This window comes from Sceloporus occidentalis, unplaced genomic scaffold (assembly GCF_023333645.1).
Source record: "Sceloporus occidentalis isolate IW3139 unplaced genomic scaffold, rSceOcc1.0.p SCAF_204, whole genome shotgun sequence".
Lineage (NCBI taxonomy): Eukaryota > Metazoa > Chordata > Lepidosauria > Squamata > Phrynosomatidae > Sceloporus > Sceloporus occidentalis.
The window spans coordinates 1,459,609-1,478,191 of NW_028317184.1; the positions used below are offsets into that span (position 1 = coordinate 1,459,609).

The 18,583-nt window shown below is 43.1% G+C and overlaps 1 protein-coding gene across 1 annotated transcript; it reads right to left on the bottom strand.

Annotated features, from left to right (window-relative positions):
- Positions 1-949: 949 nt before the first annotated feature.
- Positions 950-1,924, bottom strand: LOC149278035 (taste receptor type 2 member 40-like). The gene has a single exon (XM_089502520.1). It carries the CDS (start codon positions 1,922-1,924, stop codon positions 950-952), a length of 975 nt encoding a protein of 324 aa, XP_089358646.1.
- Positions 1,925-18,583: the final 16,659 nt, after the last annotated feature.

Below are 18,583 nucleotides of genomic sequence, written 5' to 3' on the forward strand. Positions count from 1 at the left end.
CCCTCACCAGCAAACCCAGCCATTGCCTGCTCAGTAAGCTCCTCCATGTTGTCATTGTAAGTCAGTGATGCCAGCTGCTCCTTAGATTCTAAGATGGGAACTTGTTCACACCTGTCACAGCAATATGGCCCATGGGGTCTTGCTTAGAAGTGGCAAGAAGCAGACAGAGGGGCATTTTCCAGTATGCTACCACTGGTTTTATAAGACAAATCCAGCATAAGTTAACACTTATATACAAGATATACTTTCTCTCTTCATCATCTTTTAATACCTTCCCGGCAATTAACGATTCACTTATCGGTTTTCACATAGAAATTTTCTCTTACAAGATTCACCTTGCAGTGGTGTTAAAATACACAAAAAATACTTCCACAAGCCACTACTTATTTACCTTCTGCAGGTAAAGTACCAAACCAGTTTATATTTTCCAATATACTTCTAGGACTGTATATTCATTTATCTCTGCCAAATAACCCCTAACATTTAGTAATATACCTTTCCTTTAAGTGTCTTTCATTGCATTAATTAGACTGGTATACCAAATTACCATCTTATTCACTACTATACAGCAGTGGTGTTCAATTCCAGGCCTCGGAAAAAAATAAAATCAGACCAGGAGTTCTGTATATCGTTGCCTAAAGACAACATCCAGACTACATACAAGAGAGCTGTTGTAAAAGATTATTAGTATATGGTATTAACCTTTATTTACCACACTGGCATGTTAATTGTCCTAATGTCTCAGCAAATAAATTAATACAAAAATACATTAAAATAATTCTACATGTAACTGCATGATTCAGTTTAAGTAAAACATTACAATTTACAATATCTGGAAGAGGAACCATGATGTTAAAATGCGTGCGTGATGATTACAAACTGATATACATTTCAAAATCAGAATTTTCAGAAATCAGACTGGTGAAAAAAATATTTGCTGCTAGTGTTTTTAACTATCCTTAATTTCCTGGACTTTGAGATCAATAAAGAGAATCTTTGGTGTTTCCAAATGTTCATTACTCAATCTCTGGGAAAGTCGAAGTAAGTTTAGTATTGCTTTTTTGAGTTTAGGACTGCCAAATATCAGTATGACAGACTGTGCCGGGGAGTAAGTATATATAACCATTAAACAGATACAAAAACCTGGGCTACTGGCTGGGAAGAGATCTGCAAACATCATGATTTCAGAAATGTAAAAAGACATGTAGAGGAATAGAAGAGAACCAACAGTACGGGCCGCTCGTTCTCTGGCTTCAGCACGCGGACTGTTCGCCTTGCTTGTCTTCTCTGCCTTGTTGCCAGCAGACACAAGGGATCTAAGGATCAGTCCATTGGAAATGGCGACAAGCACCAAAGGCAGGGAACAGCCAATAATATTGCTTGAAATTAGGTATGAGGCACTCAGTTTGGGGACATTGCTTTGCAAACTCTGATTGCTAGATACGTTGCCAGTAATTTGGTCCCTGTATGAGCTCCAAACAGCTGGGACACTAATAGCCACAGAAGTGAGGATGGAAGACACAAGAAAACATGGAACCAACTTGGGGATTCTCAGCTTGAGTCGTGTCAGGAAAGGATGGGTGAACATGACTATCTGTAAGCAGTAGTAGACACAAAGGCAGACAGTGAACCAAAAGCTGGAGAAGATGGGGAAGTACAACAGGGATTTGAAAATAGAGAAAATCTCATCTGAAAAGTAGACGTCACTCCATAAAATGATCATTAGGTCATTGGCTGTCATTATAAACTGGAAGATGATATTGGATATTCCAAGTGTGATCAGGATAATGTCGGAAGAGCTAAGACTTTTCCCCTTTGACTTTTCTGCAAAATTTACGAAAACAACTATACAGTTTGTTACAGTGCTCATGACAGTTGTGGCTCCCAATATAGCCATGGATGCTAGGAGAAAAACAGGCAGCATAATCTATGGTAGCTTGATCTTGATGGGAAATTTACTTGCTTGCAACATGGAAAATCTAAATGAGATTAAACAAAAACACAAATTGAAATGGTGAAAAAATAAACTCAAAACGTTATTTTTTGGAGAAGTTAAAAACTACTAAAATCAGTTATGCAAAGTCTATTAGGTTATGTGCTAAATGCATTTGTTTGTTGGATTATGGTTTTACAGATCTGAATAAGAAGGATAGCTTTATTAGCAATATGGATGGGCAATGAAAGGTTTCTAAGCTTAGAACCAACCACATAGTGGCCACATACTTAACACAAAAGAGTTGACATGATAAATATAAAGCTGTTTTATATCCTCCTGGCTTACCATGGTATCATTTATCATTAAATCAGTGTTAACCTGACCAATAATTACTATTAAATCATACCGGTACAGTAAACGTAAGGTAACATTGCAACAAGAAATCTTATTACAATATCTTTTACTTTAGTTATGGTTCTTATTATAGCTTACACTACATGTTTTATTGGGTTATTTTTCAACATATTTTTATATTAGTGCACATTAATAATAAGGAGCTTTTATTGAAGCTGGAGATGCCTGCATCACAGAGTTATGTACATTATTCTCACCCTCATTTATAATTTCTAATGAGCTTAAAAACAGTGGAAGTAAATAAAAATACCTTTAAAGAATGATATCGTTTAATAATGTAATTTGTTCATTTTTCTTCTTCCACCTACAAGAAATGGCACACTAGATTCTAGGGATCTGCTGTAATTTTATGCATTTTAAGTTTTGGTTACTTTTACAAACTCACCATCTTCTTCTTAGAAAGCAAATCCAAATGAGATATATCGATAGCCAAAATGAATAAACTTGAGAAATAATCCAATATGGGCATAAATAATTCCAGATACACCTAAAGAGATACATAAGACCTGTGTTATAAATCTAATAAGTACAGACTGCTTTACTTAGAAATATTACCAAGTGCACAAAATAATTCTGGATTCCATTTACCATTCTCATCCTTGACATGACCCTAAATCATGGCTCTACCAAGTGATTTTATTTGAATGACAAAACTCAGAGCTGAGAATTCATGGATACTAAGACTTCATCATGCATACCTCATACCTTTGCAAAAGATTATTTCATATATATATATATAGTAACTTAATTAAAAATCTTTACTTTAGACGTATTGTTAAATTATCAGTCCTTTGATTACAAATAAGAAGAAATTGAGCATAACATCAATATTTAAATATTTATGTGCTGAAAGTATACTGATTTTACCAACCTGATTTAGTAACCTAGGGCTCAGGGTTCTCCCTTACTAAAGGTTGTAGATTCCCTGTGTTTTCCTATGTGTATGCAGACTTTCTGATGTTCTCACCTTGTTCATGTCCCTGCTGTATTGTATCAGTGCAATCAGTGCAACTCTCAATGCCCTTTGAGTTGTGATGGGAAAACCTTTATATTATATACCCCAGTAATTAAGGAATATTTCATTACTGCAGGCATAATTATATAGTTCCATAACTGTATGATTCCCAGAACAAGTACAAATGATAGGTTTGCATGATCTTGTTTTGTTCACCTTTTCCATTAGGAATATTTGATGAAAGGTTGTAAGTACTCTTGTTTTTTATTTAACTTTAGGATTTTACAGAAGATCTATAGACAAGTAGGTTTGAAGTTAGTGTATACTACTTACTTTCACAAATAAACATGCTTCCATTACACCGCCCTATAGTTTTTGTATTCACGAGCCTTTATTTTTGCTATAAAAAGTATAAACTATACATTTAGCCTACAATTTTACACCAGTATATTAAAACTAACAGATGGTTTTAGTTTGATATTAGAAGTTCTTTCCAACTAAAATAATTTTTTTATCAAAATAATTTATTATTTGCATCCTTTTATGCCTTTCTACCATCATATGCTTTCTAGCCCATTTACCTATTACTACAAATCAATATTCCATCCCATGTTCACACCTAAAACCTCACTGTCCCGCTTTGTTCCAGTCAGAAAGGACAAATGTCTATATTCCTAAGACATTTTAACCCACTTATCTGTCCACTTAATCAAATTAATTTTGTGATACTGTTATAGAATCCATACTCATCTTTGAATTCTCATGTTCAGCCAAGATACCATAATGAGCTATACTAAGCTACCAGCCAGTTTAACACATTATTAAAATGGCTTCTTTGTAAACACCTAAAATATTTTCAACTCTAAAGTCTGGAGTATAAACTCACTGAAGTGCTTAATAAACACATCACAGCAAGCACAAAACACTTTTTAGGTGAATGTCTCTTCTTGACCTCAAAATCATCACTCTTGGTTGCTTCTTTAACATTTCTTCTATTGCTTGACATTTCCCCTCTGATAAAACAACAAGTTAACCTATAGACTCAGTGTTGTGGTTTTGGTTAGTCTTATTCCTTATCATATATATATCTATTTGCTAAGATGTTTAGTGAGTCATTTGAGTTATGGGTTACCTTCACTGAGCAGATTCTACTTGCATGCTCGCATTCACAAGTCAGCTCGAAGATTTACTAATCTGCAAATGATTTTGTGACTTACAAGGGAGTGCACACAAGTACATTTGTTTAATGTACATTTCAACTTGCATGTCATAGAAAATAGAATTTGATGGCAAATAAAAACCAATCGGACCATCTAGTCTGCCCATTTTTCTTGATGTCAAGGATTCAGGCCCCTATCGGTCCTTGATCTGGTCCAATATTGAGGATAGCTTTATATCTATCCCATGCCTGTTTAAATTCTCACACATTATTAGGCTTCACCATTTCTACTACTCTCTCTGTAAAGCAGAACTTCCTTACATTACCATTAAGCCTTTGACCCTCTAGTTTTAGACTATGACCTCTTGTTCATCCTTTCAAATAAGCTTGTTACCTGTACTTTGTTTAATCCATTTATGTATTTAAATGTTTCTATTGCATCTCTCTTTTCTCTAATTTCATCCAAGCTATACATATTAAGATCCCTAAGTCTTTCCTGATAAACTGCAGCTGCCACACTCACGACATTCTTCTTATTTACTTAAGTAATTTGCCATTTGATTTATTCCACCTGGAAGGTCTACCTTGTTGCAGACATTGGTATCATCTGTAAAAAAGAAGTACCTTACCATTAACCCCACAATTGATGCGGGGCATTCAGCAACACCGCGATTAGCATCAGGGGCCATGTCTGGCCCCTCCCCGGGCCACCATTGTCCGCCATACACTGTATTGCGGCGGACGCCCATTTTAAAAGAGTTTAGGAGGCGATGAACGCCTCCTAAACTTCAATGGTTTCGCTGAAATGCCCCAATCAAGAGGCATTCAGCGACACCGAACACTCACCCCAGGACGCGCCGTGACCGCTCCGGAGAGCGGTCACAACCACCACTCGCAAGATGGCAGCGTCCATTCAAAAAAACAATGGAGTAGAAAAGAGTTCTCAGGAGAGTCTCTCCAGACCCTTCTGAGAATCTGGCTCCACGTGCAGGTTGAATACAGGTACTGCATTCAACCATGCAAGTCAACGGAGCCCAGCTTTCTAATCACAATGTGATTAGTAAAATACATTTAAAAAAAAAAAAAAAAAAAAAAAAAAAAAAAAAAGAAGAAAAAAAAAAATTTGTAAAAAAAATAAATAGTAAAATGTAAAAACTATTTCCCACTGATGTCACCATCAGGGGAACCTTCAAAAAAATGTAAAAATAAATAAATAGAAAAAGGCAAAAAAATAAAAATATATATATAAAAAAATATTTTTATGAGCAAGTCCTAAAATTAGCACTTTAGCTTAAAACAATTTTCTCGTGGAAAATTTCTTCCTTTTCATTTGTTCCTTTTCACTTTATCGCTGTGGTCGTCCTTGTGTTTCTTATTTGTGCCTTGATGGAGTAAATTGCATTGGCCGGCTTCAAAGATACCCGAAATGGCACATGGGGGTAAGAATTACCAGATTTGGAAAAAATGTTTTGAAATAGGAAAACGCTACCTGTACTTATTGCCCAATAACGTGCAGAAAAAAAGCAAAGAAACATAAAAACATTGGGTATTTCTAAACTCAGGACAAATAGTAGAATCTATTTAGCAGGTTTTTTAATTAGCTTTGATAGATGAGTAAAAGTTAGAAAAAGTCCTTTTTCTAAATCTTTCACCATATTTTATACTTTATTTTATAGTAAATAATATGATACAATCAAACCAAAGACATCTTAAGAAACAATATATAACTTGTGTGGGTTCAGTAAACGGGAAATAATAAAATTACAGATAAACACGAGCAGCGCAGAAATGTTAAAACAGCCGTTGTCACGAAGGGTGCAAAAAATAAAATCATTGTCATGAAGGGGTTAAGACCTTCTGTAAATCACTAATAAAAAAATTGAAAGTAAATTCACAAACATGTCCCTGCCTGAAACTTGCAAAATCTTACCAAAATAAATAATAATAATTATAAAACTAAATGAGTGTCACCAGGACCATCTAATAACCAGGGGGTGGAGGACTACTACCCGTTTCCCCCACCATGTACATGATGGGTTGAGAGGTAAATAAAGAACTTAGGGATGTAGATGGCCCTATATACCTCCCCTCTCCCATTAATGAGGATAGACAGTTAAAAATAATAATAAAAAAACAAATAATAAAAAACGCTTTGCCTCCCCCTTAACCCCAATCTCACCTCATGCCCCCTCATCTGCCCCTGCCCTGTGGGATGGAGGTGGTCAAGTTAGAAAAATATTTTTTTAACTCACCCCTAAGTTTTCATGGTGGGGAGGGGTGAGGTCCAATTGGGGATGGCACCCAAAAGGTTCCACCTATAAATAAAGCAGGTTCACTTACTTTAAGGACTAATTGAGTGATGATCCACCAAGCTATGCATATTCAATTCTTGGGCTATGCATAGGGCCTATCCCAAAACTAAAAATCCAAACAAAAAAATCTCCAGCAGCCCACATTATGAAAAGCTGTATCAATATGCTCCATAGACTTGAATAGGAGGGAGGATAGACAGGGCCGGCCCAAGGCAAAATCCCGCCTGGGGCGAATTTTAAAATGCCGCCCCCCCCCCTTATCTACCCTTCCTCTCCCTCCGTCCCTGCCGCCCCCCCCCTTGTACTTACCTTTCAGCAGTCCTGCGGCGAGTCTCCCTGTTCGGTCTCGGTGCCGGCTTGTAATGCTGAGCGCCGGAAATCTTCCGGCACTCAGCATTACAAGCCGCCACCGAGACCGAACAGGAAGACTCGCCGCAGAGGAGAGAGAGAGGGGCGCCGAGCGGGTACTGACAGCTTGGTAAGCGAAAACCACTCAGCGCCCCTCTCTCTCTTTCGCTTTTAAAAAAAAAAAAGGGCTTGGGGCGGCAAAGTGCCGCCCCTTCAAAAGTGCCGCCTGGAGCGGTTGCCCCACTCGGCTCCATTGTCGGGCCGGCCCTGAGGATAGAGACCTCCTGCAGACCAGTCAGGAGATTCAACTGTGAGATAAAGGATGATTCCAATATAAGTGCATTAAATACTGATAAAAATCACTCCTGTTCTCATATAAACCCAAAACAATGGAACCGTATTATTTTACTATTTAACACTTTCATACACCATGGATATTATCTTTATTGTTATGCGGGACCTAGGACAACATGGATTATGCACCCACAATGCAGAGACGGTAGCGTAGCACAGCACAACGGGTATTGGAAGTTCCACAGTCGAGGCAGGCAGCACAGGAGCAAGGTCAATATACAAGCCGAAGTCGGGGCAGGCAGCACAGGATCAAGGTTAATATACAAGCCAAAGTCGGGGCAGGCAGCACAGAATCGAAGTCAGAAAACAAAGCCAAGGTCAGGAACACGTAGATCAATCAGAATAACTCACGATAACCCAGAGATACACAACAGTGACTCTTTGAACGGGCAATGAACTAATGGGACAGGGGGTTTAAATAGGAAGAATGGCGGGAAACACCATAGCAACCAAAGGGAAACAACAAAGGAAGACGTCATCGCGACCGGCGCACATTAATGGCGTCGGCGCGAACAATAAATAAACAAACCGGCATCTGCGTGTGCTACACCCGCGAGCGCCGCGGGTGTGCCACATCGGCAGATGCCGCCGAAGTCGAGCCCCGCGAACGAGTCGCGGCAACCCGCTCATAACCCTGCGAGTGCCGCCGACTCGTCGCGGCGGCTCGCTCATGACCACTGGCGCGTCGTGGGCGTGCCACGGCGGCTCGCATGTTATCATGCGTCCGCCGTGGGCGCGCCGCATCGACGTGCCCCTCCGTCCGTGCCGCGCGCACAGTACACCGAGAAGACGTGCCCGCTGGCACGTCACACTGAGGGGACGGGAGCGCGTCAGCGCCGCCCACCAGCGGCAGACCGGCGAGGGACCGCGGCGGACACGGCAGGTATGACACAATCCCCCCCCCCAGGAGCGCGCCCCGAGCGCGAAGGACCGGGACGAAGCGGGAAGCGAGCGTGAAAGCGGGAGACACAGAGAGGGGCATGAACGGAGCGAGCAGGAAGCCAGGACCGCTCCTCCGGGCCATAACCCTTCCAATCGATCAAGTACTGAAGGGAGCCACGGTGCCAACGAGAATCAAGGACGCGATGAACTACGTGTTCTTCGTGGCCACGGACGAGAACAGGAGCAGGGCGACGAGCAATAGAGATACGGGGGGCAACACACGGCTTCAGAAGGGAGACATGGAAGGTATTGGGGATCCTCATAGATGGCGGTAGAGCAAGGGACATAGCAACCTCGTTCACCCGCTTGAGGATACGAAAGGGACCTACATATCGGGGACCCAGGGACCGGCAGGGCTGACGAAGGGAGATGTGCTTGGTGGATAACCACACATAGTCACCGGCTTTATAACGAGGGGAAGGAGCGCGTCCCTTGTCGGCAGCTTTCTTGCCGCGAGCCTGAGCTTTAGCCAATTGTGCACCCAGCCTCCTCCAATGAGCCCGCAGGTCGGAGACCCGTTTCTCCACTGCCGGTAAGCCTCCACCACGAGACGAGGAAGGAGGAGGTAGGACGACAGGGTGGTACCCTAAAGCAGCAAAAAAGGGAGAACACTGTAAGGCAGTGTGCAGGGAATTGTTATAGGTCATCTCGGCCAAGGGCAGGAGGGAAGACCAGTTGTCTTGCCTGTAGTTGATGTACATACGCAAATATTGCTTAAGGGTTCGATTGGTACGCTCCGTTTGCCCGTTGGATTGAGGATGGTAGGCAGACGTGAGGTGCATGCGAATGCCCAGTCCATGACAGAGGGCTTGCCAGTACCGGGAAATAAATTGTGGACCTCTGTCTGAGACCACGTGTAGGGGAAGACCATGCAACCGAGCCACCTCTCGTATAAAGACGTCTGCCAGTTGTGCTGCTGTGGGAAGTCGGGGTAGCGCGACAAAATGAGCCTGTTTGGAGAACCTGTCCACTACCACGAGTATGGTGGTGTGTCCTCGTGAGACAGGGAGGTCTACTATAAAATCCATGGAAATATGAGTCCAGGGCGTCCTAGGCACAGGGAGAGGTAACAACAGGCCGTGGGGACGGGAGTGTGGTGTCTTGTGACGAGAGCACTGGGGACAGGCGGCTATGAACGCGTTGACGTCATGAGACAAGGAAGGCCACCAGAACGTTTGCCGTAAAAGGAAATCCGTTTTACGCGTGCCGGGGTGACCAGCAAGTGACGAGTTATGTCCCCAACGCAGGACAGCGGTGCGAAAGCGTTGTGGCACGAATAGACGTCCCGCAGGGGGTCTTTGAGACGCGGTGATGTGGGCCTGTTGTATACGGATCTTAGCCATAACGGCAGAGGACAGAAAGGAAAGGATGCGTTTTTGTGGAATGATGGGTTCTTCTTGTTGGGAGTCGTGGTGACAGTCGAACTGTCGAGAGAGAGCATCTGCTTTTTTGTTTTGTGAGCCGGGTCTGTAGGTCATCACGTAGTTAAATCTGGTGAAGAATAGTGCCCATCTCGCTTGTCGTGGATTCATTCGCCGTGCACTTTCTATGTATTGTAAGTTTTTATGGTCTGTCATGACCACGACGGGTTGTTTAGTTCCTTCGAGGAGATGTCGCCACTCTTCCAAGGCGAGTTTCACTGCTAGCAGCTCCCTGTTCCCAACGTCGTAATTGCGTTCGGCAGAGGAAAAGCTCTTCGAGAAGAAGGCGCAAGGAAGGCATTTGGAAGTAGTCGGATGACGTTGAGACAGGACAGCCCCCGCACCGTTCTCTGATGCATCCACCTCCAGAATATACTGAAGGGCAGGATCCGGGCGTTGTAGTACAGGGGCTGAGATGAACGCTCGTTTGAGCAGGTGGAACGCCTTTATGGCCTCGCTGGACCAGACCTTGGGGTTTGGTCCTTTTTTAGTAAAAGCGGTGATGGGAGCTGCGATACTGGCATAGTTCCGGATGAATCGCCGGTAGTAGTTCGCGAAACCCAGAAACCGCTGGACCGCTTTCACGGTTCGCGGAATCGGCCAGTCCGTGATAGCCGTCAGTTTCGCAGGGTCCATCTCCAATCCCTTGCCAGAGATGATATATCCCAGAAAGGGAGGGCTGTGTTGTTCGAATACGCATTTCTCGGCTTTCGCATATAAGCCATTTTCGCGTAGTCTCTGCAGTACGGAATGGAGATGCTTACGATGGATGTCGTTATTGGGCGAAAACACGAGGATGTCATCGAGGTATACGATTACGTGCGTGAGTAGCATGTCTCGGAACACGTCGTTGACAAACGCCTGGAACACCGCTGGCGCATTGCAGAGACCAAAGGGCATGACTCTGTACTCGTAGTGGCCGAATCGCGTATTGAACGCGGTTTTCCATTCGTCGTTCTCCTTTATGCGGATCAGGTTATAGGCTCCCCTCAAGTCCAGTTTTGTGAAAATCGTGGCTCCTTTCAACCGGTCATAGATTTCCGTGATCAAAGGAAGGGGGTAACGATTTTTTACGGTGATGCGATTAAGACCTCGGTAGTCAATACAAGGTCGAAGCGATCCTTCCTTTTTGGACACAAAGAAGAAGCCGGCACCAGCAGGTGAAGAGGAGGGCCGTATGAACCCTTTTTCCAGGCTCTCCTTTATGTATTGTTCCAGTGCTTCGTTTTCTGGTTCTGATAACGGGTAGGTACGCCCTCTAGGCGGCATGGTGTCAGGCAACAAGTCAATGGCACAATCGTAAGGCCTGTGGGGAGGTAGTCGTTCGGCTTGTTTTTTGGAAAAAACATCCAGGAAGTCCCAATACTGCTTGGGTACCAGGAGTTTGGGATCTGTTGGCTTGATTTCCAGGACAAGGTTTACTCGTCGACAAGGAACGGAACAAAGACGGTGACATCGGGGACTCCAAGCCAAGATCTCTCCTCTTTGCCAATCGATACGTGGGTTGTGGGTTTGCAGCCAAGTGTAGCCCAGTATGAGAGGCGCATGCGGGGACTGGATTATTTCGAACACAATGGTTTCTTTGTGGGTAGCTCCGATGAACATGGTAAGGGGCGAGGTCTCTCGGGTGACTACGCCTGGACCCAACAGGGTGCCGTCTACGGTAGTAACGACTGAGGGTGTTTTCTTAGTACGCAGGGGCACGCGATGTTGTGCTGCCCATTGTTCATCGAGGAACACTCCCGCCGCACCAGAGTCTATGAACGCTTGGGTGACCACAGTGTGGTCGTGCCACCTAAGCGATATGGAAAGCAACATGCGGTTTGGAGGAGTGGAAATAGTTGCGCTTAGGGGTTCTCCTCGACTGCTCCCTAAGCCCTTTCGTTTCCCGGACGTACGGGACAGGAACGCAGGAGGTGGCCTGTTTGTCCGCAGTATAAACAAAGGCCGAGGTTCCTCCTTCGGGTCTTTTCTGTGTCCGAGAGATGGCGGATGGTGCCTATCTCCATGGGTTCGTCAGTAGGAGACCTGGGGACGATCGGTGGTGGCAGAGGCGAGGACTGAGGCATGTAGGGACGAGACTTGCGGTTTCTCTCTTTCTCTATGTTCCTTTCTTGGATGCGTTTATCGACGCGAAGACACAGAGCGATGAACTCCTCTAGGTCGAATGGTGGATCATGAAATAAGAGCGCATCCTTTATTCTCTCGTTTAGTCCTTTACGGTATGCTGCTCTCAAGGCCCCTGGATCCCATTTGAGCTCACATGCCAGAGTGCGGAATTCGATGGTGTACTGGGCCAAAGTCTTATGTCCTTGCTGGAGCTCCAGCAAGGAGGCTTCTGCCGTCTCTCTACGGCCAGGCATGTCAAAGACAGACCGCAGGGCTTCCATGAAGGCAGGACAGTCATCAAGTAACTCTGACCCCTGCTCAATCAAGGGAGAGGCCCAAAGTAATGCTTCGCCTTTAAGTAACGAGATGATGAAGGAAACTCGTTTGGCATGTGAACGAAAAACCCGAGGATTGTTCCGGAAGTGCAGAAGGCATTGATTCAGGAATCCCCTGCATTCCTTGGGTTCTCCCGAATATTTGTCTGGGAGTGGTAACCGTGCTGTAGGATCCTGTTCATCGGGACTGGGTTCCCTTGGTGCAAAAGGGGACCTGGTGGGCGGTGCAGCCGCCATTGACCGGAGCAACTCTGTCATGGTGTCCATTTTTTGCGACAGCGACTGCAGCTGGGAGGAATGAGACGTCAGTAGTTGTTCTTGCAGCTCCTGACGGGAGAGAACACTTGCCATCTCCGCGGGGTCCATGTTTGGCCCGTTCAATGTGTTATGCGGGACCTAGGACAACACGGATTATGCACCCACAATGCAGAGACGGTAGCGTAGCACAGCACAACGGGTATTGGAAGTTCCACAGTCGAGGCAGGCAGCACAGGAGCAAGGTCAATATACAAGCCGAAGTCGGGGCAGGCAGCACAGGATCAAGGTTAATATACAAGCCAAAGTCGGGGCAGGCAGCACAGAATCGAAGTCAGAAAACAAAGCCAAGGTCAGGAACACGTAGATCAATCAGAATAACTCACGATAACCCAGAGATACACAACAGTGACTCTTTGAACGGGCAATGAACTAATGGGACAGGGGGTTTAAATAGGAAGAATGGCGGGAAACACCATAGCAACCAAAGGGAAACAACAAAGGAAGACGTCATCGCGACCGGCGCACATTAATGGCGTCGGCGCGAACAATAAATAAACAAACCGGCATCTGTGTGTGCTACACCCGCGAGCGCCGCGGGTGTGCCACATCGGCAGATGCCGCCGAAGTCGAGCCCCGCGAACGAGTCACGGCAACCCGCTCATAACCCTGCGAGTGCCGCCGACTCGTCGCGGCGGCTCGCTCATGACCACTGGCGCGTCGTGGGCGTGCCACGGCGGCTCGCATGTTATCATGCGTCCGCCGTGGGCGCGCCGCATCGACGTGCCCCTCAGTCCGTGCCGCGCGCACAGTACACCGAGAAGACGTGCCCGCGGCACGTCCTCTCAGTGTACGTGCCGCTGGCACGTCACACTGAGGGGACGGGAGCGCGTCAGCGCGCAAGCGCCGCCCACCAGCGGCAGACCGGCGAGGGACCGCGGCGGACACGGCAGGTATGACATTTATTTTGTTGTCAACCTTGCAAACATTTTTTTTGTGTGCAATACTCATATGTAACATACTATACACTAAATCTACCATCTGATACTGATTAAGTAGGACTGTAGGTCCAAGCCATGTATATTTTATTTCATACTTGAATATAAGTACTCTTCATGGTGTATATATATATATATATATATATATATACACACCGATATCAACCATAACCTTATGACTACCTGCGTAATATTGTGTAGGTCCCAAAAGCCACAGCCCTGAGCTGTGAAGGCATGGACTCCACTAGACCTCTGAAGGTGGCATTGTGGTAGGGCACAATATCCTGCTGAAAGAGGCTAATGCCATCAGGGAATACTGTGTCCATGAAAGGATGTACATGGTCTGCAACAATGCTTAGGTAGGCGGTACATGTCAAAGTAACATCCACATGAACAGCAGGACCCAAAGTTTTATCACAGAACATTGCTCAAAGAATCACACTGCCTCCGCTGGCTTGCCCTCTTCCCATAGTGCATCCTGGTGCGATGTGTTCTCCAGGTAAGCAACGTATACACACCCAGAAATTCACGTGATGTAAAAGAAAACATGATTCATTAGACCAGGCCACCTTCTTCTCCATTGTCCAGTTTTAATGCTCACATGCCCATTGTAAGTGCTTTCGGCAGTGGACAGGGGTCAGCATGGGCACCCTGACTGGTCTACGGCTACGCAGCCCCATACACAACAAACTGCGATACTGTGTGTTCTGACACCTTTATATGAGAACCACCATTAACTTTTTAAGCAATTTGAGCTGCAGCAGCTCATCTGTAGGATTACAGGTGCCAGTCTTTGCCCTCCACATGGCCGCCCATGACCCTGCAGCTGGTTCAGCACTTTTGCTTCATAGAACCACTTTTGATAGGTACTGACCACTGCAGACTAAAAGCTCCCATTTTGGAGATGCACTAACACAGCTGTTTAGCCATCACAATTTGGCCCTTGACAAAGTCACTCAGATCCTTATACTATTACATTTGTCCTGCTTTGAGGATGAAATGTTCTCTTGCTGCTTATATATCCCCCCACCCCACTGACAGGTGCCATGATAACAAGATTACCAGTGTTATGCACTTCACCTGTCAGTGGTCATAATGTTATGGCTGTTCAGTGTACATATATAGCTATAGGTCAAAAAAACCTACAAAAATATGAAATATGCACAAGAAAGGATACTATTAATGAATTACAAGATATTCATCAAAAAGTCTGCTTAACTTTGACCGGTATTAGTGAGTGTATTTGTAATTTTTATTGTATGTTTATTTCCGTGGGAAAGTTTGTAGTATTAAACTGTGCCCTGGTTACTTAACATGCCTTGCCTAGGGAGGCTTTTAACATAATCAGCAAATATTGCATTTTTATATGTATTGATAGCCATCTTGTAAAAAAATATTCAAAAAATTGTCAACTGCATCTTTTCTTGGACCAATAGAGCTATATAATTTTTGCTTTACAGAGCAAAAGAGAAATTTTTAATTTCCAGAGCACCTACAGGCCAAAAAAATACACACCCAGAGCAAACAAAAACATCAGGTTTCCAACAAATGAACAAAAGTCATCATTACACACATTAAGAAAACATCTTTAGAAATGAAATACTAAAAATGTATTATCATTAACCCCTTCGTGACAAAGGCTGATTCTATTTTTTGTACCCTTCGTGACAATGGCTGTTTTATCGTTTCTGCGGTGTTTGTGTTTAGCTGTAATTTTCTCTTAACCCATTTACTAAACCCACACAAGTTATATATTGTTTTTTTCAGGACAAGAAGGGCTTTCTTCAGACACCATGATGTAATTTTCTATAATAAAAATAATAAAATATGACGAAAAATTGAAAAAAAAAAAAAATTTCTCACTTTTATTTGAAAAATCTTTTATTCATCATAAAAAACTACTGAAAAAACCTGCTAAATAGATTCTACTATTTGTCCCGAGTTTAGAAATACCCAATGTTTTTATGTTTTTTTGCTTTCTTCTACACGTTATGGGGCAATAAGTACAAGTAGCGTTTTGCTATTTCAAAACCATTTTTCTCTGAATCTGGTAATTCTGTCTCCATGTGGTATTTGGGGCATCTTTGAAGCCAGCAAATTAAATTTACCCCACCAAACCATATATTTTTGAAAACTAGACACCCCAGGGTATTTTAGATGCTGATAGTTTAACCCTTTCCATGCACTAATCCTACCACCAACCCTTGTCAAAGTTTGTGATAGTAATTGTTTTTGCTGTTTTTTAAACATACTTTGTACTTCAGGTGTAAAATTACAGCTCCTGGTATGTTGTTGCTGTCACACAACACCCCGATATGTGTTCAGCAACATCTCCTGAGTACATTGATACCCCACATGCATGGGTTTGTCAGATTGTTTGGGGGCAAAAGGGCCAAATTTGGAACATGCCTCCTCAGCCGTATACCGCTGCATGGCAACAATTGCAGCAAAAATAGTGGGGAAGGAAAGGGTTAATGGCTCTAATAAAAATTTTTTAAAAAACCCTAAAAAAAAGTACAAAAAAAAAAAGTAAAAAAAAATGTAAAAAAAAAGAACCCCAAAAACAATTGCCACTATGCAAGATCACTGTTTATGCAGTGATCAATGGCAATGAAGGGGTTAATATTAAATGGGTGGCTCTTATAAGAGCCTTTGGATCAATATATATATATATTATTGAGAATACCTAAAAACACACTGATCTGTCTCTCTCCCTCACTAGAAGCAAGTGAAGGAGGGAGGCAGATCCAATACTGATCAAAGGCAATGTTTAGAAAACATTGCCTTTGATTTATCAAATCATGATCACTCTTATGAGTGATCTGACCACTAGGGGTGTTATTCACTGGATGTCCATGACATCCAGCAACACCCCCCCCGATGATGACAGCAGGCTCCGCCCCCGGCTTGATGGGCGCCGCCATCTTGAAACACCGCATGTGTTTCGAAGACGCCGGCACCGGGAAGGTAAGTTGAGCATTTAGGAAGCGATCGCGAGTCGCTTCCTTTGCTAAACAGGTGTTGCAAAGATGCCTCGATACTGAGGCATCTTAGCAACACCAGCTAAGCAAAGGAAGCGACTCGCGATCGCTTCCTAAACCCGTTTTTCGGCGGCGGGCGCCGCCATGTTTGAAAGACGTGCAGTCTTTCAAACATGTTTTTTTATTTGCTCCTAGGAGCGATCGGGGGGAGCCGGGAATGTTTTTTTTGACCCGTTTAAAGACGTGCCGGTCCTGGCACGTCAATTGTCATAATCGTCACGATTTTCGGTGACGTGCCCGGACCGGCAATTGTCATCAAGGGGTTAAAAAGCACAAAAAAATTACAGACCACAGACATCATTTAGTAACATACAATTAAGTCGTCAGTATTCTTTCAGACATTACATCATATTATCCTCTGAAACTTCATACCTTACTTTTTACATTTATTATGAACCACTTCAACCTTGCGACCTTAGCACCCTTATGTTTCATTTTTTTAAATTATATAAAATATAGGTAGTAACAAATCATTGTCTCCCTCAACTGAAATAAACACTTAAATTATTTTGAGGAGTTAAAATTAGCCTTTACATGTTTATCACATTTGGAAAGTGGTAACTGGTTTGATTTAGTAAATAAGTGAGATTTTCCACAATATAGAACATACCATATTTGTATCACATTGTTTCATGATGTCTTTCCTGTAAAATGTGAAGTGTCATTTTGTGCACAAAATCCACATGATCTGTTACACTTCTACCTAGAGTAGCAGCTAAATATATATATATATATATATATATATATATATATATATATATATATATATTTAAATACTTAACTATATATATTTTTAAATACTTAAATATATATATTTTTAAATAAATAAATAAATATATTTCAATACTATATATAGTTAAATAAAACAATACTGTGCAAAGCTTTTGGGCAGGTGTGAAAAATGCTTTAAAGTAAGAATGCCTTGAAAAATAGACATGTTAATATTTTATTTTAATTATTTAACAAAATGCAAATTGAGTGAACAGAAGAAAAATCTAAATCAAACAGCATTATTTGTGTGCATTTCGGCAGCCTCAGTTGCTTCTCTTTCTTCATGCGATCCCAGACAGACTTGATGATGTTAAGATCAAGGCTCTGTGGGGGCTATACCATGGCTTTCAGGGCTCCTTTTTCTTATTTACACTGAAAATAGTTCTTAATGACTTTGGCTGTATGTTTGAGGTCGTTGAAATGCTACAGAATAAGCTTGGGGCCATTCAGGTGCCTCCCTGATAAGTATCTACCTGTTCTTCTCAGCATTGAGAAGACCATTCATTCTGACCAAATCCCCAACTCCATTTGAAGAAATGCAACCCCAAACTTGCAAGGAACCTCCACCATGCTTCACTGTTGCCTACAAACACTCTTTGTACTGCTCTCGAGCCCATCGGAGAATAAACTGTCTTCTGCTACAGTCAAATATTTCAAATTTTGTCTCATCAGTCCAGAGCATCTGCTGCCATTTTTCTGCAACCCACTTTCTGCGTTTTAGTGAATAGTTGAGTTGCTTATACTTGCTTCCATGTTGGAGGCATAGTTTTTTGGCTGCAAGCCTCCCATGAAGACCTCTTCTGACCAGACTTCTCCGGGAAAGTAGATGGGTGTACCAGGGTCCCACTGTTTTCTGCTAATGCTGAGCTGATGGCACTGCTGGACATCTTCCAATTGCAAAGAATAGTGAGCATGATGTGGCCTTCAGCTGCTGCACTAAGTTTCCTTGGGCAACCACTGTGAATAAGGTCCTCAACATTCTGTGCATTCTCTAAAAGAGCTTGGATGGAACATCTGAAAACCCCTGTCTGCCTGGGAATTTAAATCTGGGAGGGACTTTGCTGATTCACCCTGTGTCTTGTTGCAGTGCTCAGTTTTGCCATGGTGTATGACTTGACACTTAACTGTCTTCAGTACTGTTAGTAAATTTGACTGTTCCTCACTCATTTTTATTCCTTCTACACATCTCTTTCTGCTTTGGTTAATAATTGTGTTTCAACCTACATATGTTTG